At 36.2% G+C, this 20,468-nt stretch overlaps 1 protein-coding gene across 1 annotated transcript in view; it reads right to left on the bottom strand.

The window, feature by feature from the left end:
- The window catches only part of ptprc (protein tyrosine phosphatase receptor type C), a 32,759-nt gene extending 12,675 nt beyond the window's left edge, over nt 1–20,084 (bottom strand). The window contains 15 exon segments of the mRNA XM_043223423.1: nt 566–631; nt 972–1,037; nt 1,147–1,161; nt 2,381–2,452; nt 9,871–9,954; nt 10,238–10,318; nt 11,556–11,621; nt 11,715–11,735; nt 12,460–12,516; nt 12,717–12,782; nt 13,706–13,771; nt 14,816–14,884; nt 15,353–15,403; nt 19,738–19,832; nt 19,921–20,084. Coding sequence (XP_043079358.1) covers nt 566–631; nt 972–1,037; nt 1,147–1,161; nt 2,381–2,452; nt 9,871–9,954; nt 10,238–10,318; nt 11,556–11,621; nt 11,715–11,735; nt 12,460–12,516; nt 12,717–12,782; nt 13,706–13,771; nt 14,816–14,884; nt 15,353–15,403; nt 19,738–19,792 — 835 coding nt within the window. The 5' untranslated portion in view covers nt 19,793–19,832; nt 19,921–20,084.
- Nucleotides 20,085–20,468: the final 384 nt, after the last annotated feature.

The following is a 20,468-nucleotide window of genomic DNA, read 5'->3' on the forward strand; positions in this document are numbered from 1 at the left end:
TGATGGAAATGTTTTGTCGTTACAATAACTTATTTTTTAATGAAGTATTTTCTCTCTCTCTGACAAATTTGTGTAATAAAATAATCACATGGGACATCTATTTATACATGTAAGAGACCAATTTGATTTCAGGTTCATGTCTTTAAAACTGAGGAAATTTTTTGTAAAAATGTAAATGTAAAAATGTCTACAAAAGGTAATAACATTCTTCTTCTTCTTCTTCTTCTTCTTATTATTATTATTATTATAAAAATTATACTTATTAAAATACAATTTTAACACAATATAGTTTTATTTTTTAACAATATGGCAGCCTAAAATTGTTTTAGGAACATTTTTTCTAGTTAATAACTGTACCATACTGTGGGTGCACAAATGAGTTATTGCAGCTAATAAAATAAAACTAAACAAAAATAAAAAAATACTCAAACAAAACAAAACAAAATAACTAAATTAAGTTGAATAGCTCAGAGATGGCGTGTCTATAGAACGGCATGATGGGAAGCTGGAGGTCAGAGTGTGAGAGTATAATAATGCAGGAGTGTGAGTTTGATGACAGCTTTACCTTTGCTGGGGGTGTCTGCAGGTGAGTTTGATGAAGTGGAAGGAGTGGTGAGATTTGACTGAGTGGCTGTAATGATGGATTGACAGCATGAAACAATAGCAAATTTAGTCATTACTAGGGATTAAAATTAGACTATTACTATTACCATTAGCGATTACAGATGAACTTGCACCAAAATATACAACTATGAATATATTTAAATTTAAATGTACTGTATAATTTGTTTTAGAAACTATTTTTACTATAAAAAAACCAACAACAACAGCAACACACACATGCACACAATCATAACATTATATATATATATAATTGAATGTGACATTTGTGTGCAGCACGGCATGATGGGAAGCTGGTCAGAGTGTGAGAGTATAATAATGCAGGAGTGTGAGTTTGATGACAGCTTTACCTTTGCTGGGGGTGTCTGCAGATGTGTTTGATGAAGTGGATGAAGTGGTGAGATTTGACTGAGTGTCTGTAATGATGGATTGACAGCATGAAACAATATTAAAGCATATCAAGTTTCAAGACTCATGTTTAAATCAGAAACATCAGACAAAAAAAAACTTTATTACATTACATACCATTATTTCCTGCATCTGTGGAAACAACAGAATGTTTAGTGATTTAATTATTCTCAAGACTCAACAAAATGAATGCTTCTGTGCCAAAAGGAAGTGTTTTCTCCTGCTTTTTAAAAGACTTTGCATGATCATGTAATGTATTTGCTCACCCACTTCAAACCACCAGTTAGTGCTTGTAATAACTTTTAAATGTGATTCATAGCACTATAGATTATCTAGGATGTGTCACTAATTTTGAACAGGGAAAAATGCAAAGCCTAATACGGCCCTTCAGTCGCTGGAAACCCCACCTTCTGAATGGAAGAGCCAATCACTAATCGGTAAAGTGAAGTGCATCACTTCAGCTGCCATTAGAGGCGCCCTTGTTGCTATAGAAACAATAGGCTTTTTATAATGCTATTTGAGAAGCTACATTTATTGTACAGTTGTTGTCAGATTTCATTGGTGATTTCAAATATGAAATTTAGTCATAAGCTTAGTGAACAGTTTGGGAGAATTGAATGTTTCCCCATACAAAGTGATAAGAGCTGCACTTGCATGCCAGAGAGAAAGATGGTCACCGAGTGACATTACTTGCATTAATGGAATAGTTCACTGAAAAATTTTAATTGCACCATAAACTACCCAACCCCAAGCCATCCTAGGTGTACATGATTTTCTTTTTTAAGACGAATGCAGGCTGAGTTTTTAAAATAAAAAAAAAATATATTGGTTCTTCCAAGTTTGTGTTTTGTATCCAGCGCATGGTATTTTCTATATCAATGAATGTTTATGACAAATATTTGCATTACTTAAAATACAAAGAATCAAAATCAATTATTAATAAAGTTTCTTTAAAGGAGCAGTACACCCAAAAATAAAAATTACAGCCATCCTAGGTGTATATGGCACATATGGTACAAGCTGACGTACAACGTACAATGTAGGTTGCGTAACCGATCGATACAGGTTAGTTTTACGTCACAGAACTTGTGGATACATCCGATTTATAGAGCTTGGAAGCTTAGAAGGGCCAGGACAACTTTTTAAAAAACTCTGACTGTGGTACGTCTGAAAGAAGAAAGTCGTACACACCTAGGATGGCTTGGGGGTGAATAAAATATGCGAGGAAGCTCTTTTCTGGACTGCAGCTTTAAACATTTTCAGATTTATGAAAACAAAGCATTAAATATAATGGAAAATATGCTTTTGCCTATGAGTATGTGATCAAATGTAGATCCCAGTACACCTTTACCTGTGGTGCCTGTGTGTTGTTGCATAGTGGTGCGTGCGGGTGAGATTGATGTCTTCATCTGAGAACTGCTCCCTATATGATGAGTATTTCATAAAATCAAATTTAGATCTTATACTTTAATCACATATATTAAATAAATAAATAAAAATAATGCAGAGTACACCTTTACCCATGGTGGCTGTGTGTTGTTGTACAGTGGTGTGTGTGGGTGAGATTGATGTGCTTTTCTCAGTATTTTTCTGATCAGAAGTGCTCTCTATATGATGAGTATTTCATTAAATTAAATGTAGATCTTACACTTTCATCACATATATGAAAAAAAAAACAATAAATATAATGTAAAGTACACCTTTACCTGTGGTGGCTGTGTGTTGTTGTACAGTGGTGTGTGTGGATGAGATTGATGTGCTTTTCTCAGACTTTTTCTGATTAAAAGGGTTTCCTATTGATGAGTGTTTCATAAAGTCAAATGTAGATCTTATACTTTTATCACATATATTAAATAAATATAATGTAAAGTACACCTTTACCTGTGGTGCCTGTGTGTTGTTGTTGTACAGTGGTGTGTGTGGGTGAGATTGATGTGCTTTTCTCAGTACTTTTCTGATCAGAAGTGCTCTCTATATGATGAGTTTTTCATTAAATCAAATGTAGTTCTTACTCATTTATCAAATATATGAAAAAAACAACAATAAATATAATGTAAAGTACACCTTTACCTGTGGTGGCTGTGTGTTGTTGTACAGTGGTGTGTGTGGATGAGATTGATGTGCTTTTTTCAGTCTTTTTTGGATCAGTAGCGCTCTCTATATGATGAGTATTTCATTAAATCAAATGTAGATCTTACTCATTTATCACATATATGAAAAATATTAAACATTAAACATAATGTAAAGTACACCTTTACCTGTGGTGGCTGTGTGTTGTTGTACAGTGGTGAGTGCGGGTGAGATTGATGTCTTTATCTGAGTTGTCTGATCAGAAGTGCTTCCTATATGATGAGTGTTTCATGAAATCAAATGTAGATCTTACTCATTTATCACATATATGAAAAAAAACCCCATTAAACATTATGTAAAGTACACCTTTACCTTTGGTGCTTGTGTGTTGTTGTACAGTGGTTTGTGCGGATGAGATTAATGTGCTTTTCTCAGTCTTTTTCTGATCAGACCTACTCTCTATATGACGAGTATTTAATGAAATGAAATGTAGATCTTATACTTTTATCATATATTAAAAAAATAAATATGATGTAAAGTACACCTTTACCTGTGGTGCTTGTGTGTTGTTGTACAGTGGTGTGTGCGGGTGAGACTGATGTGCTTTTCTCAGTCTGTTTCTGATCAGAACTGTTTCCTATATGATGAGTATTTCATGAAATCAAATTTAGATCTTATAGTTTTATCACATATATGAAAAAAAAACCATTAAACATTATGTAAAGTACACCTTTACCCGTGGTGGCTGTGTGTTGTTTTATAGTGGTGTGTGCGGGTGAGACTGACATACTTTTTTTAGTCTTTTTCAGATCAGAACTGCTCCCTATATGAGTATTTCATGAAATTAAATGTAGATCTTATACCTTTATCACATATATATATATATTTAAAAAATAATAATAAAAAATAATAATAATAAAAAGAAAATTAAAAAAAAATTATATATATATATATATATATATATATATATATATATATATATATATATATATATATATATATATATAGTGTAATGCATACCTATACCTGTGGTGGCTGTGTGTTGTTGTACAGTGGTGTGTGTGGGTGAAATTGATGTGCTTTTCTCAGACTTTTTCCAATCAGAAGTGCTCTCTATATGATGAGTATTTCATTACATCAAATGTATGTCTTACATATTTATCACATATATGAAAAAAAACAACAATAAATATAATGTAAAGTACACCTTTACCTGTGGTGGCTGTGTGTTGTTGTACAGTGGTGAGTGTGGATGAGATTGATGTCTTTATCTGAGTTGTCTGATCAGAAGTGCTTCCTATATGATGAGTGTTTCATGAAATCAAATGTATATCTTAAACTTTTATCACATATATGAAAAAAACAATAAATCTAAAGTACACCTTTACCTGTGGTGTCTGTGTGTTGTTGTGCAGTGGTGTGTGTGGGTAAGATTGATGTGCTTTTCTCAGACTTTTTCCAATCAGAAGTGCTCTCTATATGATGAGTATTTCATTACATCAAATGTATGTCTTACATATTTATCACATATATGAAAAAAACCCATTAAACATTATGTAAAGTACACCTTTACCTGTGGTGTCTGTGTGTTGTTGCATAGTGGTGAGTGCGGGTGAGATTGATGTCTTTGTCTGAGTTGTTTGATCAGAAATGCTCCCTATATGATGAGTATTTCATGAAATAAAATTTAGATCTTATAGTTTTATTCCATATAAAAAACATTAAACATTATGTAAAGTACACCTTTACCTGTGGTGCTTGTGTGCTGTTGTACAGTGATGTGTGTGGGTGAGATTGATGTGCTTTTCTCAGTCTGTTTCTGATCAGAAGTGCTCTCTATATGTTGAGTATTTAATTAAATCAAATGTAGATTTTACACATTTATCACATATATGAAAAACATTAAACATTAAACATAATGTAAAGTACACCTTTACCTGTGGTGGCTGTGTGTTGTTGCATAGTGGTGAGTGTGGGTGAGATTGATGTCTTTATCTGAGTTGTCTGATCAGAAGTGCTTCCTATATGATGAGTGTTTCATGAAATCAAATGTATATCTTATACTTTTATCTTATATATATTAAATAAATAAATATAATGTAAAGTACACCTTTACCTGTAGTGGCTGTGTGTTGTTGCATAGTGGTGTGTGTGGGTGAGATCGATGTCTTTATCTGAGTTTTCTGATCAGAAATGCTCGCTATATGATGAGTATTTCATGAAATCAAATTCAGGTCTTATAATTTTATCGCATATAAAAAACATTAAACATTATGTAAAGTACACCTTTACCTGTGGTGCTTGTGTGTTGTTGTACAGTGATGTGTGTGGGTGAGATTGATGTGCTTTTCTCAGTTTTTTTCTGATTAAAACGGTTTCCTATTGATGAATGTTTCATGAAGTCAAATGCAGATCTTATACTTTTATCACATATATTAAATAAATATAATGCAGAGTACCTGTGGTGGCTGTGTGTTGTTGTACAGTGATGAGTGCGGGTGAGATCGATGTCTTTTTCTGAGTTGTCTGATCAGAAATGTTCCCTATATGATGAGTAATGCATGAAATCAAATGTAGATCTTAAACGTTTATCGCATATATGAAAAAAACAATAAATCTAAAGTACGCCTTTATGTCACACCCTCTGCACGTTCCCTCAGTCCTAGTCACCAGGATCAGTCACCGCCCACTTGCCACACCCTTGAACCATCACCTGAGTACTAATTGTCAACACCTGCACCCACAATCAACCTTCACGTCTATGTCACCAAGCCAGCAGAGGGAGCTCTTACCTCTGGGTGATCTGTGATCACTTCCTCTGCTGTTACTTCCTATTACAAGACTATAAATACTGTTGTAGGCCCCTCACCTGCAGGTTGCATTGTTTGCCTGTACTATTGTTGGTTTCCAAGTTCCTTGTGTTTCCCGAGTCTTAGATTCCCTGGTTTTGACCCTGCCTGTCTTCTGTTGTTCTTATTGTTTGCTGCCTGACCTGACCTTTGCCTGTTTTTGGATTTTGTTTTTGCCTTGTCTCCGATACTCTTGTTTGCCCTGTTTGACGCCTGCCTGCTTTGACCATGCCTTTGTTTAATAAAAGCCTGCACAGGGATCCGCACTCCTCAGACCCTTCTATCATGACAGTCTACCACTCAATCTTCGGCTGGAATCAAAGTAACACAATAGCTCTGATCTACACCTTTGTTGCTTCTTGTCTTCTTGTGCTCCAATGAAGTCTTTCTTTCTGTATCCATAACTCCTTCCATTTCCCATATACCTCATATTGAAGCTCAACCGGTAATTAATTCCTGTACTCTCCCCATACATGTCCTGGTGGATTCAGGAGCGGCCATCAACTTCATCTCCTCCCATTATATAACAAAGCACCAAATACACACAGTTCTCAATGAGATCCGCTACCAGATCACCACCATTCAGGGCTCACCATTGGGCGAAGGGAAAATAACTCGGAGGAGCAAAGAGATGACTCTCGTCTTCCAGCATAACCATCAGGAAAAAAAATCACCCTCCTCGTTTTACCCCTTGCCACAGTGGATGTAATCCTTGCCAGCTGGAGCAGAGGGGAGATCACGGAATGGAGCCCAACGTGCAAGAGCCACGGTTATGGTGATACCTCACCCCATTCTAAGCCACCTAGTCCCGACACCACCACCATCATTGACATTCCCGCCACTTACCAATCCTTCACCGACGTCTTCAGTAAAGAACGCACCACCCAATTACCATCTCACCGGCCCAGGGACTGTAGTATTGACCTGCTGCGAGACGCCAAACTGCCACACGGAAGAGTCTATTCTCTTTCTCGTCCCGAACATGAGGCTATGGAGGAGTACATTCAGGAAGTCCTATGCCAGGGGTGCATCAGACCATCCACCTCGCCAGCCGAATCCAGTTTTTTCTTTGTGGCCAAAAAGGATGGTGTCCTCTGTCCCTGCATAGATTACCGTGTATTAAATGAAGCAACGGTAAAATTCACTTATCCACTTCCTCTGGGACCATCGGCCCTGGAAGAACTCAGCGAAACCTGTATCTTCTCCAAACTTGATCTCCGCAGAGCCTACAACCTCATCCATATCCGAGAAGGAGATGAGTGGAAGACAGCTTTCATCACCCTGGCTGGACACTACGAATATCAAGTTATGCCCTATGGGCTCACTAATAGTCCATCCATATTTCAGAGTTTCATGAATGAAATCTTCTGTGATTTCCTCCACCAGTTTACCATCATTTACATTGACAATGTTCTCATCTATTTCCGTAATTTGGATGAACATCAGTCCCATGTCCGTCAAGTCCTCCAACGTCTTCCAGAGCATAACCTTCATCTCAAAGCTGAAAAATGTGAATTCCATCAAACTACCCCCTACTTCCTTGGGTACCAGATTTCCATGGAAAGGGGTTCGAATGGAACCTGCTAAGGTGGATGCAGTGACCAACTGGACGAAGCCGAAAACTGTTAAAGAATTCCAACGCTTTCTTGGATTTGCCAACTTTTACTGTCGCTTCATAAAAAATTATAATCTTCACTCTTCTCCGTTAACCTCTTTGCTCAAGGGAGGAAAACATGTGCTATCCTGAACACCCGAAGCTTAACTGGCCTTCGAATTCCTCAGACATCCTGATCCTTCTAAACCGTTCAGTGTCGAGGTGGATGCAGCTAACCTTGGCGTAGGAGCCATCCTCTCCCAGTGGTCTGATAAACGCAGTGCTCTCCATCTGTGTGCATAGTACTCCCGGAAGTTATCCCCTGCAGAACGAAATTACGGCATTGGAGAGCACAAGCTACTGGCCATCAAGCTCAACCTTGAAGAGTGGAGACACGTGACCTATATATGTTCCACAAGCCATCGACTTCAGCTGCTGGATAGTATGCATACGTTACCAAGTTCTGGACATCACGGCAGCAGGCGAACCCTCTCACTCCTCTGACAAAAGTACTGGTGGCCTGATATGGCTAACTACGTTACACGTTTTATCCAAGGATGCTCAGTCTGTGCCATCGCCACAACACCTTGCTGTCTACCTGAAGGCAAACTACAACTTCTATCCATTCCTCGTCGTCCCTGGACACACATTGGCATCGATTTATAGATTTATAGAGTATATTGTATCCGACAGAGGACCGCAGTTCATATCCAGGGTCTGGTGAGCCTTCTTGGGACATCAGTCAGTTTATCCTCCAGCTATCATCCCCAAACAAATGGCTAGACCAAGTGGAAGATCCAGGAGATTTAACGCTACCTCCGTACTTACTGCTTCCAACATCAGGAGACGTGGAGCCAGTATTTACAGTGGCCTGAGTATGCACAAAATTCTCTTCGCCAAACGCTTACTGGTCTAACCCCTTTCCAGTGTGTGCTAGGACATCAACCAGCTCTGTTTCCATGGTCACGTGAAACCTCTGAAGTGCCTGTGGTAGATCACTGGTTCCAGGAGAGCGAGAGGATGTGGGACTGAGCACACGTCCATCTACAGCAGGTAGTATGGAGGCATACAGAAGCCGCAAACCTTCATAGGTTACTTCATCCCACTCCATCCCCGACACATCACACCCGAGAACCATCATCTGAGTACTAATTGCCAACACCTGCACCCGCAATCAACCACACCCTTGTGTCTTCCCTGTGCTCCAAGGAAGTCTTTCTTTGTGTACCCGAGGATTAACCAACGCCTGTGTTGAAGAAAGTACTCTTGATTGTACTAGAACATTCTTTGAATGTAAACTTTCCTGATCACCTGAGTTTTAAGATACACTTGTTGAACATATTTACTTACCTACTTTTGTGAATCTCAAAAAACATCACAAAGTTACTTAACATAACTTTGTCTCTTTTCTGTGTGTGGACGTGACACTTTTTCCTGTGGTGCCTGTGTGTTGTTGTATAGTGGCGTGTGCGAGTGAGATCGATGTCTTTAGTTGTTTGATCAGAAATGCTCCTTATATGATGAGTATTTCATGAAATCAAATGTAGATCTTATAATTGTATCGCATATATTAAATAATTAAATAAATATAATGCAGAGTACACCTTTACCCATGGTGCCTCTGTGTTGTTGTACAGTGGTGTGTGTGGGTGAGATTTATGTGCTTTTCTCAGTCTTTTTCTTATCAGAAGTGCTCTCTATATGAGTATTTAATTAAAATAAATGTAGATCTTACACATTTATCACATATATGAAAAAAACCCAATAATTATAATGTAAAGTACACCTTTACCTGTGGTGGCTGTGTGTTGTTGCATAGTGGTGTGTGTGGGTGAGATTGATGTCTTTATCTGAGTTGTCTGATCCGAACTGCTTCCTATATGATGATTATTTAATGAAATCAAATTTAGATCTTATAGTTTTATTGCAAATATGAAAAAAAACACTAAACATTATGTAAAGTACACCTTTACCTGTGGTGGCTGTGTGTTGTTGCATAGTGGTGAGTGTGGATGAGATTGATGTGCTTTTTTCAGTCTTTTTCTGATTAAAAGGGTTTCCTATTGAGTGTTTCATAAAGTCAAATGTAGATCTTATACTTTTATCACATATATTAAATAAATAAAATGTAAAGTACACCTTTACCTGTGGTGCCTGTGTGTTGTTGTACAGTGGTGAGTGCGATTGGTGAGATTGATGTTTTTATCTGACTTGTCTGATCAGAAGTGCTCTCTATATGATGAGTATTTCATGAAATCCAATAACAATCTTACACATTTATCACATATATTGAAAAAACTATAAATATAACGCAGAGTACACTTTTACCTGTAGTGGCTGTGTGTTGTTGCATAGTGGTGAGTGCGGGTGAGATTGATGTCTTTGTCTGAGTTGTCTGATCAGAAGTGCTCCCTATATGATGAGTATTTCATGAAATCAAATTTAGATCTTATAATTTTATTGCATATATGAAAAAAACATTAAACATTATGTAAAGTACACCTTTACCTGTGGTGCTTGTGTGTTGTTGTACAGTGGTGTGTGTGGGTGAGATTGATGTGCTTTTCTCAGTATTTTTCTGATCAGAAGTGCTCTCTATATGATGAGTATTTCATTAAATCAAATGTAGGTCTTACACATTTATCACATGTATGAAAAAAAAATACATTAAACATTATGTAAAGTACACCTTTACCTGTGGTGCTTGTGTGTTGTTGTACAGTGATGTGTGCGGGTGAGATTGGTGTGCTTTTCTGTTCCTGATCAGAAGTGCTTCCTGTATGATAATATTTTGTGAAACAAAATGTGTAGCTTATAAACTCTTTTTGGTCACACTTTGTTTTAGGGACTAATTCTCACTGTTAACTAACTATTAAGTATGACTAAACTATGACTATTGCTTTAGTAAACTCCTAATTTGCTGTTTATTAATAGTTAGTAAGGTAGTTGTTAGGTTAAGATATGGGGTGCATTAGAATCTAAAATATGATTGAGCAGAATAAGGAATTAATGCATGCTAATAAGCGACTAGTTAATAGTGAGAATTGCTCCCTATAATGAACTGTTTTTTGAGAGAAATTCATAAAAACATAAAATGTGATGTAAGTTACTTTCATATAGATCATATATTCCATTCAAAAAGTAAATATGATTAATTTTAATACATTGATATTTAACAGCAAAAAAATATTTTATCATTAGCCATTTAACAGTAAAATTTGTGATTGACTATAAAGCACTGGCTGTGAGAGTACCTCAAAAGAGGGTAATCAGTACCTATGTCATGTGATTTGGGGTTTTTTGGACTTAAGGGGCTTAATGCTAAAGGAAAAAGCAAGTTCATTTTAGGCAGCCCAGCAGTATGGGATCTACGATTGCTGGAAGACCAACTACAGTACATACAACACCAACCTGTACAGCCAAGAAACAATGTACAGTACTACTCGCAACAGTAGCCTAAAATAATGTGTTGTTTATTGGTTAATATTGTTTTGCTGCCTGTATGTCTACAGCACATGACATGAGAGATGAAAGAGATAAAGGGATGGAAAAAGTGAAATTTTGATTAAAGATAATGAAGATACTTTCCCACCAGAATAACATGCTGACAAATTGCTTATAAGAAGAACAGGATTATGCATTTCAAAACTAAAAAAACTTTTTTTGGTTTCATGTTATTTTTAAATGATCAAATTCTGCATCAGTAAACGGCAATAAAAAAAAAATGAATGAAAAAAAATCTATAACGCTACACACTATGCCTTGAAAATGAATACATAAATAATCATTATTGCAGCAAAGGAACTTGATTTTTTTGATTATACATTTTTTTATATAAGTAACTATTTTTAAATGTGAAGCCTAGTGTAGCCTAAAAGGGCTTGCTTGGGTCTCAAACAAATAAATAACACCTCTTGCTCAGAAACATTTGCTCGCAGCACGGCATGGTGGGAAGCGGGAGGTCAGAGTGTGAGAGTAAAAATGCAGGAGTGTGAGTTTGATGACAGCTTTACCTTTGCTGGGGGTGACTGAAGGTGTGTTTGTTGGAGTGGAGGAATTGGAGAGATTTGACTGAGTGTCTGTAATGATGGATTGACAGCATGAAGAAGCTGAAGTATTCACTGATATATATTCTATAAGTTTAAATCAGGATCGGCATAACAGAAACTTACCTGCATCACCTGTTTTTACACCTGTGGATGAGATATGAGATAAAAAACAAATTAATTACCTTCATTATAATTACATTACGCTATGAAATGTTTAATCATTGCTTCTGAGACTCAACATAGTGAATGGCCTTTGTGCCATTCCTCCTAACTATACCTGATTGTGTGACTAGATTAATTGCATTATTGGCACTTGCAATGGATTCTTTTCTGCTCGCAGATCGAATCGTTGAAAATCAACAAACCAAAAGCAGCACTCACCACAAAGAGTTATGTAAATATATTTAAAATCACATTTGATTTAATACTTACTCTTTATTAATATTAGCTAATAAAATGTGTTAACATGAACAAGAAATAAAAACAGAAAAGCTCTAAATGCTGTATAGTTGAAATACCTGAAAAACTGTAACTACTAGTTAATGCATTAACTAACATTAACTAATGGGAAATCATGGTATGATGTTAAAATTGAAGAAAAACACAAAAAGAATTGGTGCAGCAAGTCAACAATAAAATACATGAGAAGTTAAAGTTGAAAAATGAACTCAAAACTGAATTCATCAACGTTTTTTTTTATGATGTCAAAAATGGTACACATTTTTAACTGTGTGCATCTACGCATCTTTTAAAAAGATTTCTCCTTACATCCTTACTTCACATATTCAGAGTTACTTTTTTGTAGAAGTAATAAACATTTTCAAGAAATGTCTTAATGAAAGAACCTGCTTCAGATTTTTACTATTACCTTTTTCACTTGATTTTGAGGTTTGTTCAGGAGTGTGTGAGGGTGAGGGCTCTGATTCTAAAATTAAAAGCGGGTTCATTTTAGATGGTCCAGTACAGGATTTAACTACAAACATACTAAAAGTATAAAGGCAATACAAAAGAACAAAACATATTCTTGATCGGTTACATGTGCTCATGGCACGGCATGGTGGGAAGCTGGAGGTCAGAGTGTGAGAGTATAATAATGCAGGAGTGTGAGTTTGATGACAGCTTTACCTTTGCTGGGGGTGACTGCAGGTGAGTTTGATGAAGTGGATGAAGTGGTGAGATTTGACTGAGTGGCTGTAATGATGGATTGACAGCATGAAACAATATCTAAGCATCGAGTTTTCACGTATACATTTTTGAGCCAAAAGTACAACCTTATATAAAACAAAAATGGTTACACAGTCACACAGACACACATACAACAGACTGGAAGCATCAACATAAACATTTATATCTAAGAAAAAGCTACTTGATTTTGACTAGATTACAATATCTAGTACATCCTTACGCACACGTTTCTTTTTAACCAAAACAGGTGCTTAAGATTTTGAATACATTACATGAGAAACACTCCACTATTTTTGAAAATAGGCTCATTTTCCAACTCCCCTAGATTTAAAGACTTGAGTTTTAGTCTTTCGAATGAATTCAGCCACTCTCAGGGTGATTAGGCCTGTAGTGTCACGCTCAAAAATGACCAAAGAGTTTAAATATTTTTCTTATTTTGAAACTCGACACTTCTACAGTTACAGCGTGTACTAAGACTGATGGAAAATTCAAAGTTGCGTTTCCAGGCTGATATAACCAGGAACTATTCCGGTGTAACAGTCAAGAAACTTCACTGCCGTACTATGGCCGCAGCAGATGCAGTGATATTACGCAGCATCTTCAAAATGATGGGGACTCTTTGGTCCTTTTTGAGGGAGATGTTAAAAGTCTAATCAGATTCAATGATCCATGCTAAGCGACGACTAAAAGTCCTACATCAGACCTGGAGAACGACTGAATGGATTCAAAAATGATAAAACTCAACTGTTTAACTCTAGGGAGTTGGAAAATTAGCCTATTTTCAAAATTAGCTCTCTCAAAAAATAAGTAATAGTAAACGAAACATACAAAATATCTAACAACTTGATCAGGAACGGCATGATGGGAAGCTGGAGGTCAGAGTGTGAGAGTATAATAATGCAGGGGTGTGAGTTTGATGACAGCTTTACCTTTGCTGGGGGTGTCTGCAGGTGAGTTTGATGAAGTGGGAGGAGTGGTGAGATTTGACTGAGTGGCTGTAATGATGGATTGACAGCATGAAACAATATCTAAGCATCGAGTTTTCACTTATACATCTTTTGAGCCATATAAAAGAAAAATGGTGACACAAACCATGGTGAAAAATGGTGACACAAAGAGACACACACATACAACTGATTGGAAGCATCAACATAAACATTTAAATGTAAGAATTGCATCTAGTACATCCTTATCCTATCCTTCACAAACTGCTGCCGGGAAAAGCACGTTTATTTTAGGTGGCCCAGTATAAGATTTAACTACAAACACATACAAAAAAACCCCAAACCGATTATTTTAGAAAGTCTACACAAACTTTTAAAGCACATGATCTGTGTTTCTTTTTGACTAACCAAAACAGATGCCTAATATTTTTAATCAAATCACACAATCCTAAAGGAACATGACACTTTTTTTGAAAATAGGCTTATTTCCCAATCCCCCTAGATTTAAAGAGTTACCAGATTACACCGTTCAAAAATGGCCAAAGAGTTTCGATATTTAAATCTGTACCTTCTATAGTTGCAGCGTGTGCTAAGACTGACAGAAAATTTTAAGTTGTGATTTTCTAGGTCGATATTGCTAGAAACTATACTCCTAATTCTGATTCTGGCCTAATTATCGAGAAACTTACCATGGGTGCAGCAGAAACATCAATATGATGTAGAGCCTGAAAATGCTGGGGACTGTTTGGTCAGTTTTTAGGAAGCTATTAAAGGTCTGATCCGATTCAATGATCTATGCTAAGCTACAACTAAAAGTCCTGCCTCAGGCGCGAACTCAACTGTTCGACTCTAACGGGGTCGACATTTAAGCCTGATGTAGCCTTAAAAAGTTCTTGCTTGGGTCTCTCGCTCTAAAGCTTTCTCAGATGACAAATAAATAAGTAATAGTAAACAAAACATGCTAAATAATTGATTAATTAGTAAAGTAAATGAAGAAATATCTAACCACTTGATCAGGCACGGCATGTTGGGAAGCTGGAGGTCAGAGTGTGAGAGTATAATAATGCAGGAGTGTGAGTTTGATGACAGCTTTACCTTTGCTGGGGGTGTCTGCAGGTGAGTTTGGTGAAGTGGGAGGAGTGGAGATATTTGACTGTGATTTGTCTGTGATGGATTGACAGCATGAAACAATATCTAAGCATCAATTCTTCAAGTTTTTTGAGCCAAAAGTATGGTGTTATATAAAAGAAAGATTGTGACACGAACAGATACACACATACAACTTAACCCCATAATGCACCATGTACTCGTAACATCGTAAAAAGAATGGCATCTACGCTACTATTAGTCTGTTTCTTTCTTATTCTGGTACTCGGTTCGTATCCAGATCAGTCTAATCTCATCAGTATACATTACTATCACTCCATTCTACTATTTGATGCTGTTCAGCGCTTTGGCGCAATCTGTATCGTTAAAAATATAAATGAGTGATTAATTGAGACAACTGACTGGAAGCGTCAACACAAACATTTAAATCTAAGAACTTGATTTTGACTAAATTTAAAAAAAAGATTTCTCATTTTTGTCATTGAGTACATCCTTATCCAATCCTTCTCAAACTTCTACTGTTACCTGCTTTTTCTGGTTCTGTTTCTTCGGTGTGTGAGGGTGAGGGTCTGGTGACTGAAAGCAAAGGCAAGTTTAATTTAGGTGGTCCAGTAAGATTTAACTACAAACACGCTAAAACTACAAACTCATGCAAAAGACTTCATAGTGCTTCTTTCTAGCAATTTGGACTCCTTTGATGAAGCCAATATTTAACATGATAAAAGGTAGAAATATAGAATTTTCACTACTATGCCTTCGTCTTACTAAATATTCATTACGCACAAACAACTCTCAAAAAAACTGACAATTTAACCAAATCCAATTTTTTTTTTCTGCCTCCGAATAAAGTTTCGGAGGCAGTCTATAAACATGAACCAATGTAAGGCCAAATAATTTTTTTTTTTTAATATATAGTATTTTCTTGTAAAACCTATAAAACCATTGTAATCGTTCTGTATTTACCAGTTACAGTTGGCCAAATATAAATTGTAAATAAAACCGACCTACTTCTTTACACTAAATAAAACATTTCGCATCTCTCAAGACAGGCTCCTTGTAAAAGCTCTCAAAAAGCTTCGCTTTGGTCAGAAAGGGGAACGGAGTTACTAGCAGTGGTCTGTATGTGGTGCGACCTGGCTGCCATGGAAACGCAGCGTGCACAAACTATTTCGGTTTCTCAACCACAGCTTCCTGTAGCTCGACAAAACCCTTCCCCCTTCTCAAGGCTCTGGCGCTTTGCTTTCTTTTCTTTTGTTCGGCTCAGTAAACGCTGCGGCCATACGTACGGGTGCAGAAGGGGGAGGGGTCAAATGTACTCATGTGGGTGGGGGTAGACAATTATAGATTATAGACTATAGATATGCAAATCGTATCTGTGCAACTAAATCTTCTAAACGAGAGCTTCGACTACGATAACGCTGTAAAATGTCAACTAGACTACTAATCTAAGGCAGAGTCAAGATAAAGTATTTTGTGGAAAGATTTGGTATTTTTTGATACTAAGAATGCTAAGGTTGATTATTTGTAGAATTCTGAAAATCTCACAACAGCTTTCTTGGACTTTTAACTCTGAGTAACTGTAGTTTTAGCTCAGAGTTGCAGTACTTTTCACTTATTTTCTTTGCCGGATGTGGTTTTGCTCAACTTGATGCACATGCATCTTGAGCATCGCTGTTGTAGCAGGTCCACCCATTACATGAAACTTGACAGAAGGAGAAAAGTCACTTTAAATTTACAGTTAAATACAGTTTCCCGTAGCTTTCTCGCTGTTCACTTTCAGAAAATGTTACCTGAATTGATTTGTCTTGTCACAGCAACCGCAACGAGACATAAAACATCGATCCCCTCCAAGTTGCTATTTTACCGTTTTTTTAAAAAAATCGTCTAACCCTCACAACTGTGTGACTATTAAAACAATGCATATTACATATTTTTTATAATAATTAATGTAACATGAACAATGCATTAAATCTTTAAAACTGTTCGCCCCAAAAGAATTTTGTAATTTTCAGCATTATTCGGTTTAATAAAATTTCTAATCAATTCTGGAAACCTGATTTTCTTCGTTCCAAATGGTTAAACATCTGTATTATTGATTTTTTCCCCATTTTACTATTAATTAAGTTACTTTTTGCTAACTCTTTCGTATAGGGACCAATTATCACTATTATCTTATTTGCTTATTAGCATATAGAAATATTGCCCGTTAGTACATATCAAGCACATATTCTTTATAAACATATTTCTCATCCCAAAACCTAAACTTAAACCTAAAAATCTAAACTTAACGACTACCTTACTAACTATTAGTCAAGCATTTTATTAAGCAACTTTCTGTTTAAATCACTATTTTTACTTCAGCACCAACATTGCAACACATATCTATACCATCTTTAAAAACACACAAAGATTAGCAGATAGCCTGAGAGCGAGTTAAAAGGAAAAAATACAGTCATTCAATTAATTCAACTTTATAATCATCCCTCTTTCACGAATAATTATTAACAGTAATAATAGTTTGTAATATAATAGTTTGTAAAAACGGTGCCACTTTTATTTAGTCTTTTAATAAAGCCAAAGCAGTCAACCTCAACGGAAAATAACGCACACTAAGTCAACGCAATGAGACACTGGATGCAGAAACATATACCAATGACAAGAGTTCATATGAATTGTGTTTACATACGCTGGTAATACAGTCTCAACGTATTGAATTAAACAGCTCATTCTTAGGATGCAGACATGTCAAATTACAAAAAAAGCACAATCAAAATCCACATGCAGTATATTCACAGACTTATGTCTATATGATAGATTTAAGACTTAGATTTTGGCCTATTCCTCGCACAAAGATGTCTGACTTCAGATGCCATTATAAACTATTTTTATGATACACTGAGGTTCAAAATCTTTGGTCACCATTAACTTGTATAGTATGGAAAAAGTGCAGCGTGAACATTCTTCTAAGCAGCTTTTGCGCTCTACAAATAAAAGAAAGCTATACGGTTTCGAAACAACATGAAAGCAAGTAAACGGTGACAGAACATTCATTTTCAGATGAGCTGTTCCTTTAAATGAACATACGGACAAATAAAGACACTGAAATAACCCTGAAAAGTAGATAACATTATTCTCTTAAGGCTTCGATCTCCCATGTGATCTCCATTCTTCCTTTTCTACATGATTTGCATGTACAGTGCAGTCACAAGGATGCTTGTCTACAACACGTCTCACGAGCACCATTTTAGCCGGCAAAACGAGATGCAGAAGCCGGCTCAAAATGGAACAAGGAAGTGGTCAGGGGCCTGTGCAGTGAGGCGTCATGTTCAAAAGTTATCATGCAATGTGCAATGTGACACCTAATATAGATTGAAATTTATTATATAATTTATTATAATGGTAACGTTTTACAATAACCTTCATTAGTTAACATTAGTTAACGAACTAAGAATGAACGATACTTCTACAGCATTTATTAATCTTAGTTACTAATGCACAAGTTTAGTAATGCATAACTGTTAACATTCTGTAGCACTGCAAATTAATTTTTCATTAACAAACTTTAACAAAGAATGATAAATGTTCGCTGTTGGCTAATGTTAGTTAATGCATGGTGCGTTATTTTAAAGTGTCACCAATAATATAATATAATAATGGCTAACATGCACTCAAAATGTCTTACGTACAATCATGTGATCGCTAGCCCCTGGAGAAAACACCATTTTAATTCACAGCACAGGTAAATGTACATATTGATGACCAACCGGAAGGAAGTACTTGAAGTATGTCTTTTATATTTCCTTGTATGCATTTATTTAAATGCTGTATTTATGCGCAGTAAAAATACGAAACATAATTTGAAATACGAATAAGTAAATCCTATGTAATTAAAAATCCTAAAAAATACTTTGAATACAATTCTGAAATGTAAATGGTATTATATAATAAATAATATATATATTATTAAACATGCAAGGAATACGGATTTCAGTAGCTGATGCAACGGCCTGATGCAATGTTCCCACAATAACTCAAGAACATCAAAAATGGTTCTTCACAGAGAACCTTTCCTGTTAAGACACGGCACTCTGTACATAAAAATAACAATGACATCCTCAACAGCATCCATCAGAATGTTTCACGCGAAAGAAGGGATGATTGATTGACAGCTCGACCTCCGCGCCGGTCAAACCTCGAGCGAGTTTGAGGGGATACGCCCAAACCAGACAGATCTTTGACAGCTGCTTTACCAAGTAATACAAACCAGACCCCAACACACCTCTCACGAGTGTCCCGCCAAAGAACCTTACAAAAAATCACGTTAGGAATTTCGTAAAACGCTCTTTTGCAACATTTTGCAAGCTCCGACTGTACAAAGCAACAACTTCTCACTTTGGCCTTCTAAAGAGAATTCCCCTTCTTTTTGGTGAACAACAGTGACAAGTCTCAGTAAAATATTCATATTTCTAACAAACAATATTTCAAATAAATTGAAGTTTGCAATGCACGCGCACATTAAGATTTAATTCATCGACATCCCTGTCAAGATTCAAATAAACACTCAATTATTAATTCTATGTTAGCATTTTAGTGTTACGACCAGTGATGATAAAAATGCCTTACTAAACTCTACTATTATTATAGGAGTTTATTATTATAAACTCTTCTATTGAGAGATATGTATATCACACAACACAGAAACTGGACCAAAATGCGAATGAATCCACCTTCAAACAATTAATTCACAAAAAGCCACATAATAAAATTCAACATAATAAAAACACAAGGCTAAATATAACAATAATTTAAAAAATGTATAATATATATACCTACACCATTGCAAATGTATTTAATTATATATGTATTATATAGTTGAAATCAAACTTTTAACAATAAAATTTTGTACTTACAAAAGACCAAGCATAGGACCAAAACCAAGGGTCCTAGCGCTAAAAATCTCGCCATATCCAAGAGTTCAAAAGCCGCTTCTAAGACACCATATGTCCTATTTGAAACAGACACAGATCTGGGTTAACCATCAGAAAGCGTACTGGCTTCTTGGTCTCTCTTGCTCTGTTTTCATGTAGTCTTACGTGTTCTCATGCGTCTAATCAGTCGGTTCTGTTGCTGGTGAATTTTCACCTTCAAAAAGAAAATCCTAAAGCTGTTTTTTGGGTCTAGAGATAGCAGAGCAGTGTCAGAGACACTCTCCTCTTCAGCTTTGCGTTAAGGCCCTTTCTTAACAGGAAGTTGCATTTTCATCTACGCCACACATCTCTCGCCTTCTACTGTCGTCGTCCTTCAAATGGGAAATGTCTCATTTTTGCTATTTCTTTCGACGGCCTGTATCCTTAGCGAGAGCAGCACATTCATATATAAATATAGTGTCTTGCAAAAGTATTCATTTTATCCATGGTTTGTTACGTTGCAGCCTTATGTTGAACTGCTTTAAATTGCTTTAAATCAATCTGCAATCCCACACATAATAATGGCAAAGCAAAAACAAAACTGAAAGAAGTAGTTTAGGTTGGATTAGGTTTTCATTAAGGCTATCTCTATATTTTGGTACACCTCACTCCCTGCCGCTGAAAACATTGAAAAAATAAAAGAGTTTGAGGACTTTCGCAACTCACTAATATAT

The sequence above is a fragment of the Puntigrus tetrazona genome, chromosome 22 (assembly GCF_018831695.1).
Source record: "Puntigrus tetrazona isolate hp1 chromosome 22, ASM1883169v1, whole genome shotgun sequence".
Lineage (NCBI taxonomy): Eukaryota > Metazoa > Chordata > Actinopteri > Cypriniformes > Cyprinidae > Puntigrus > Puntigrus tetrazona.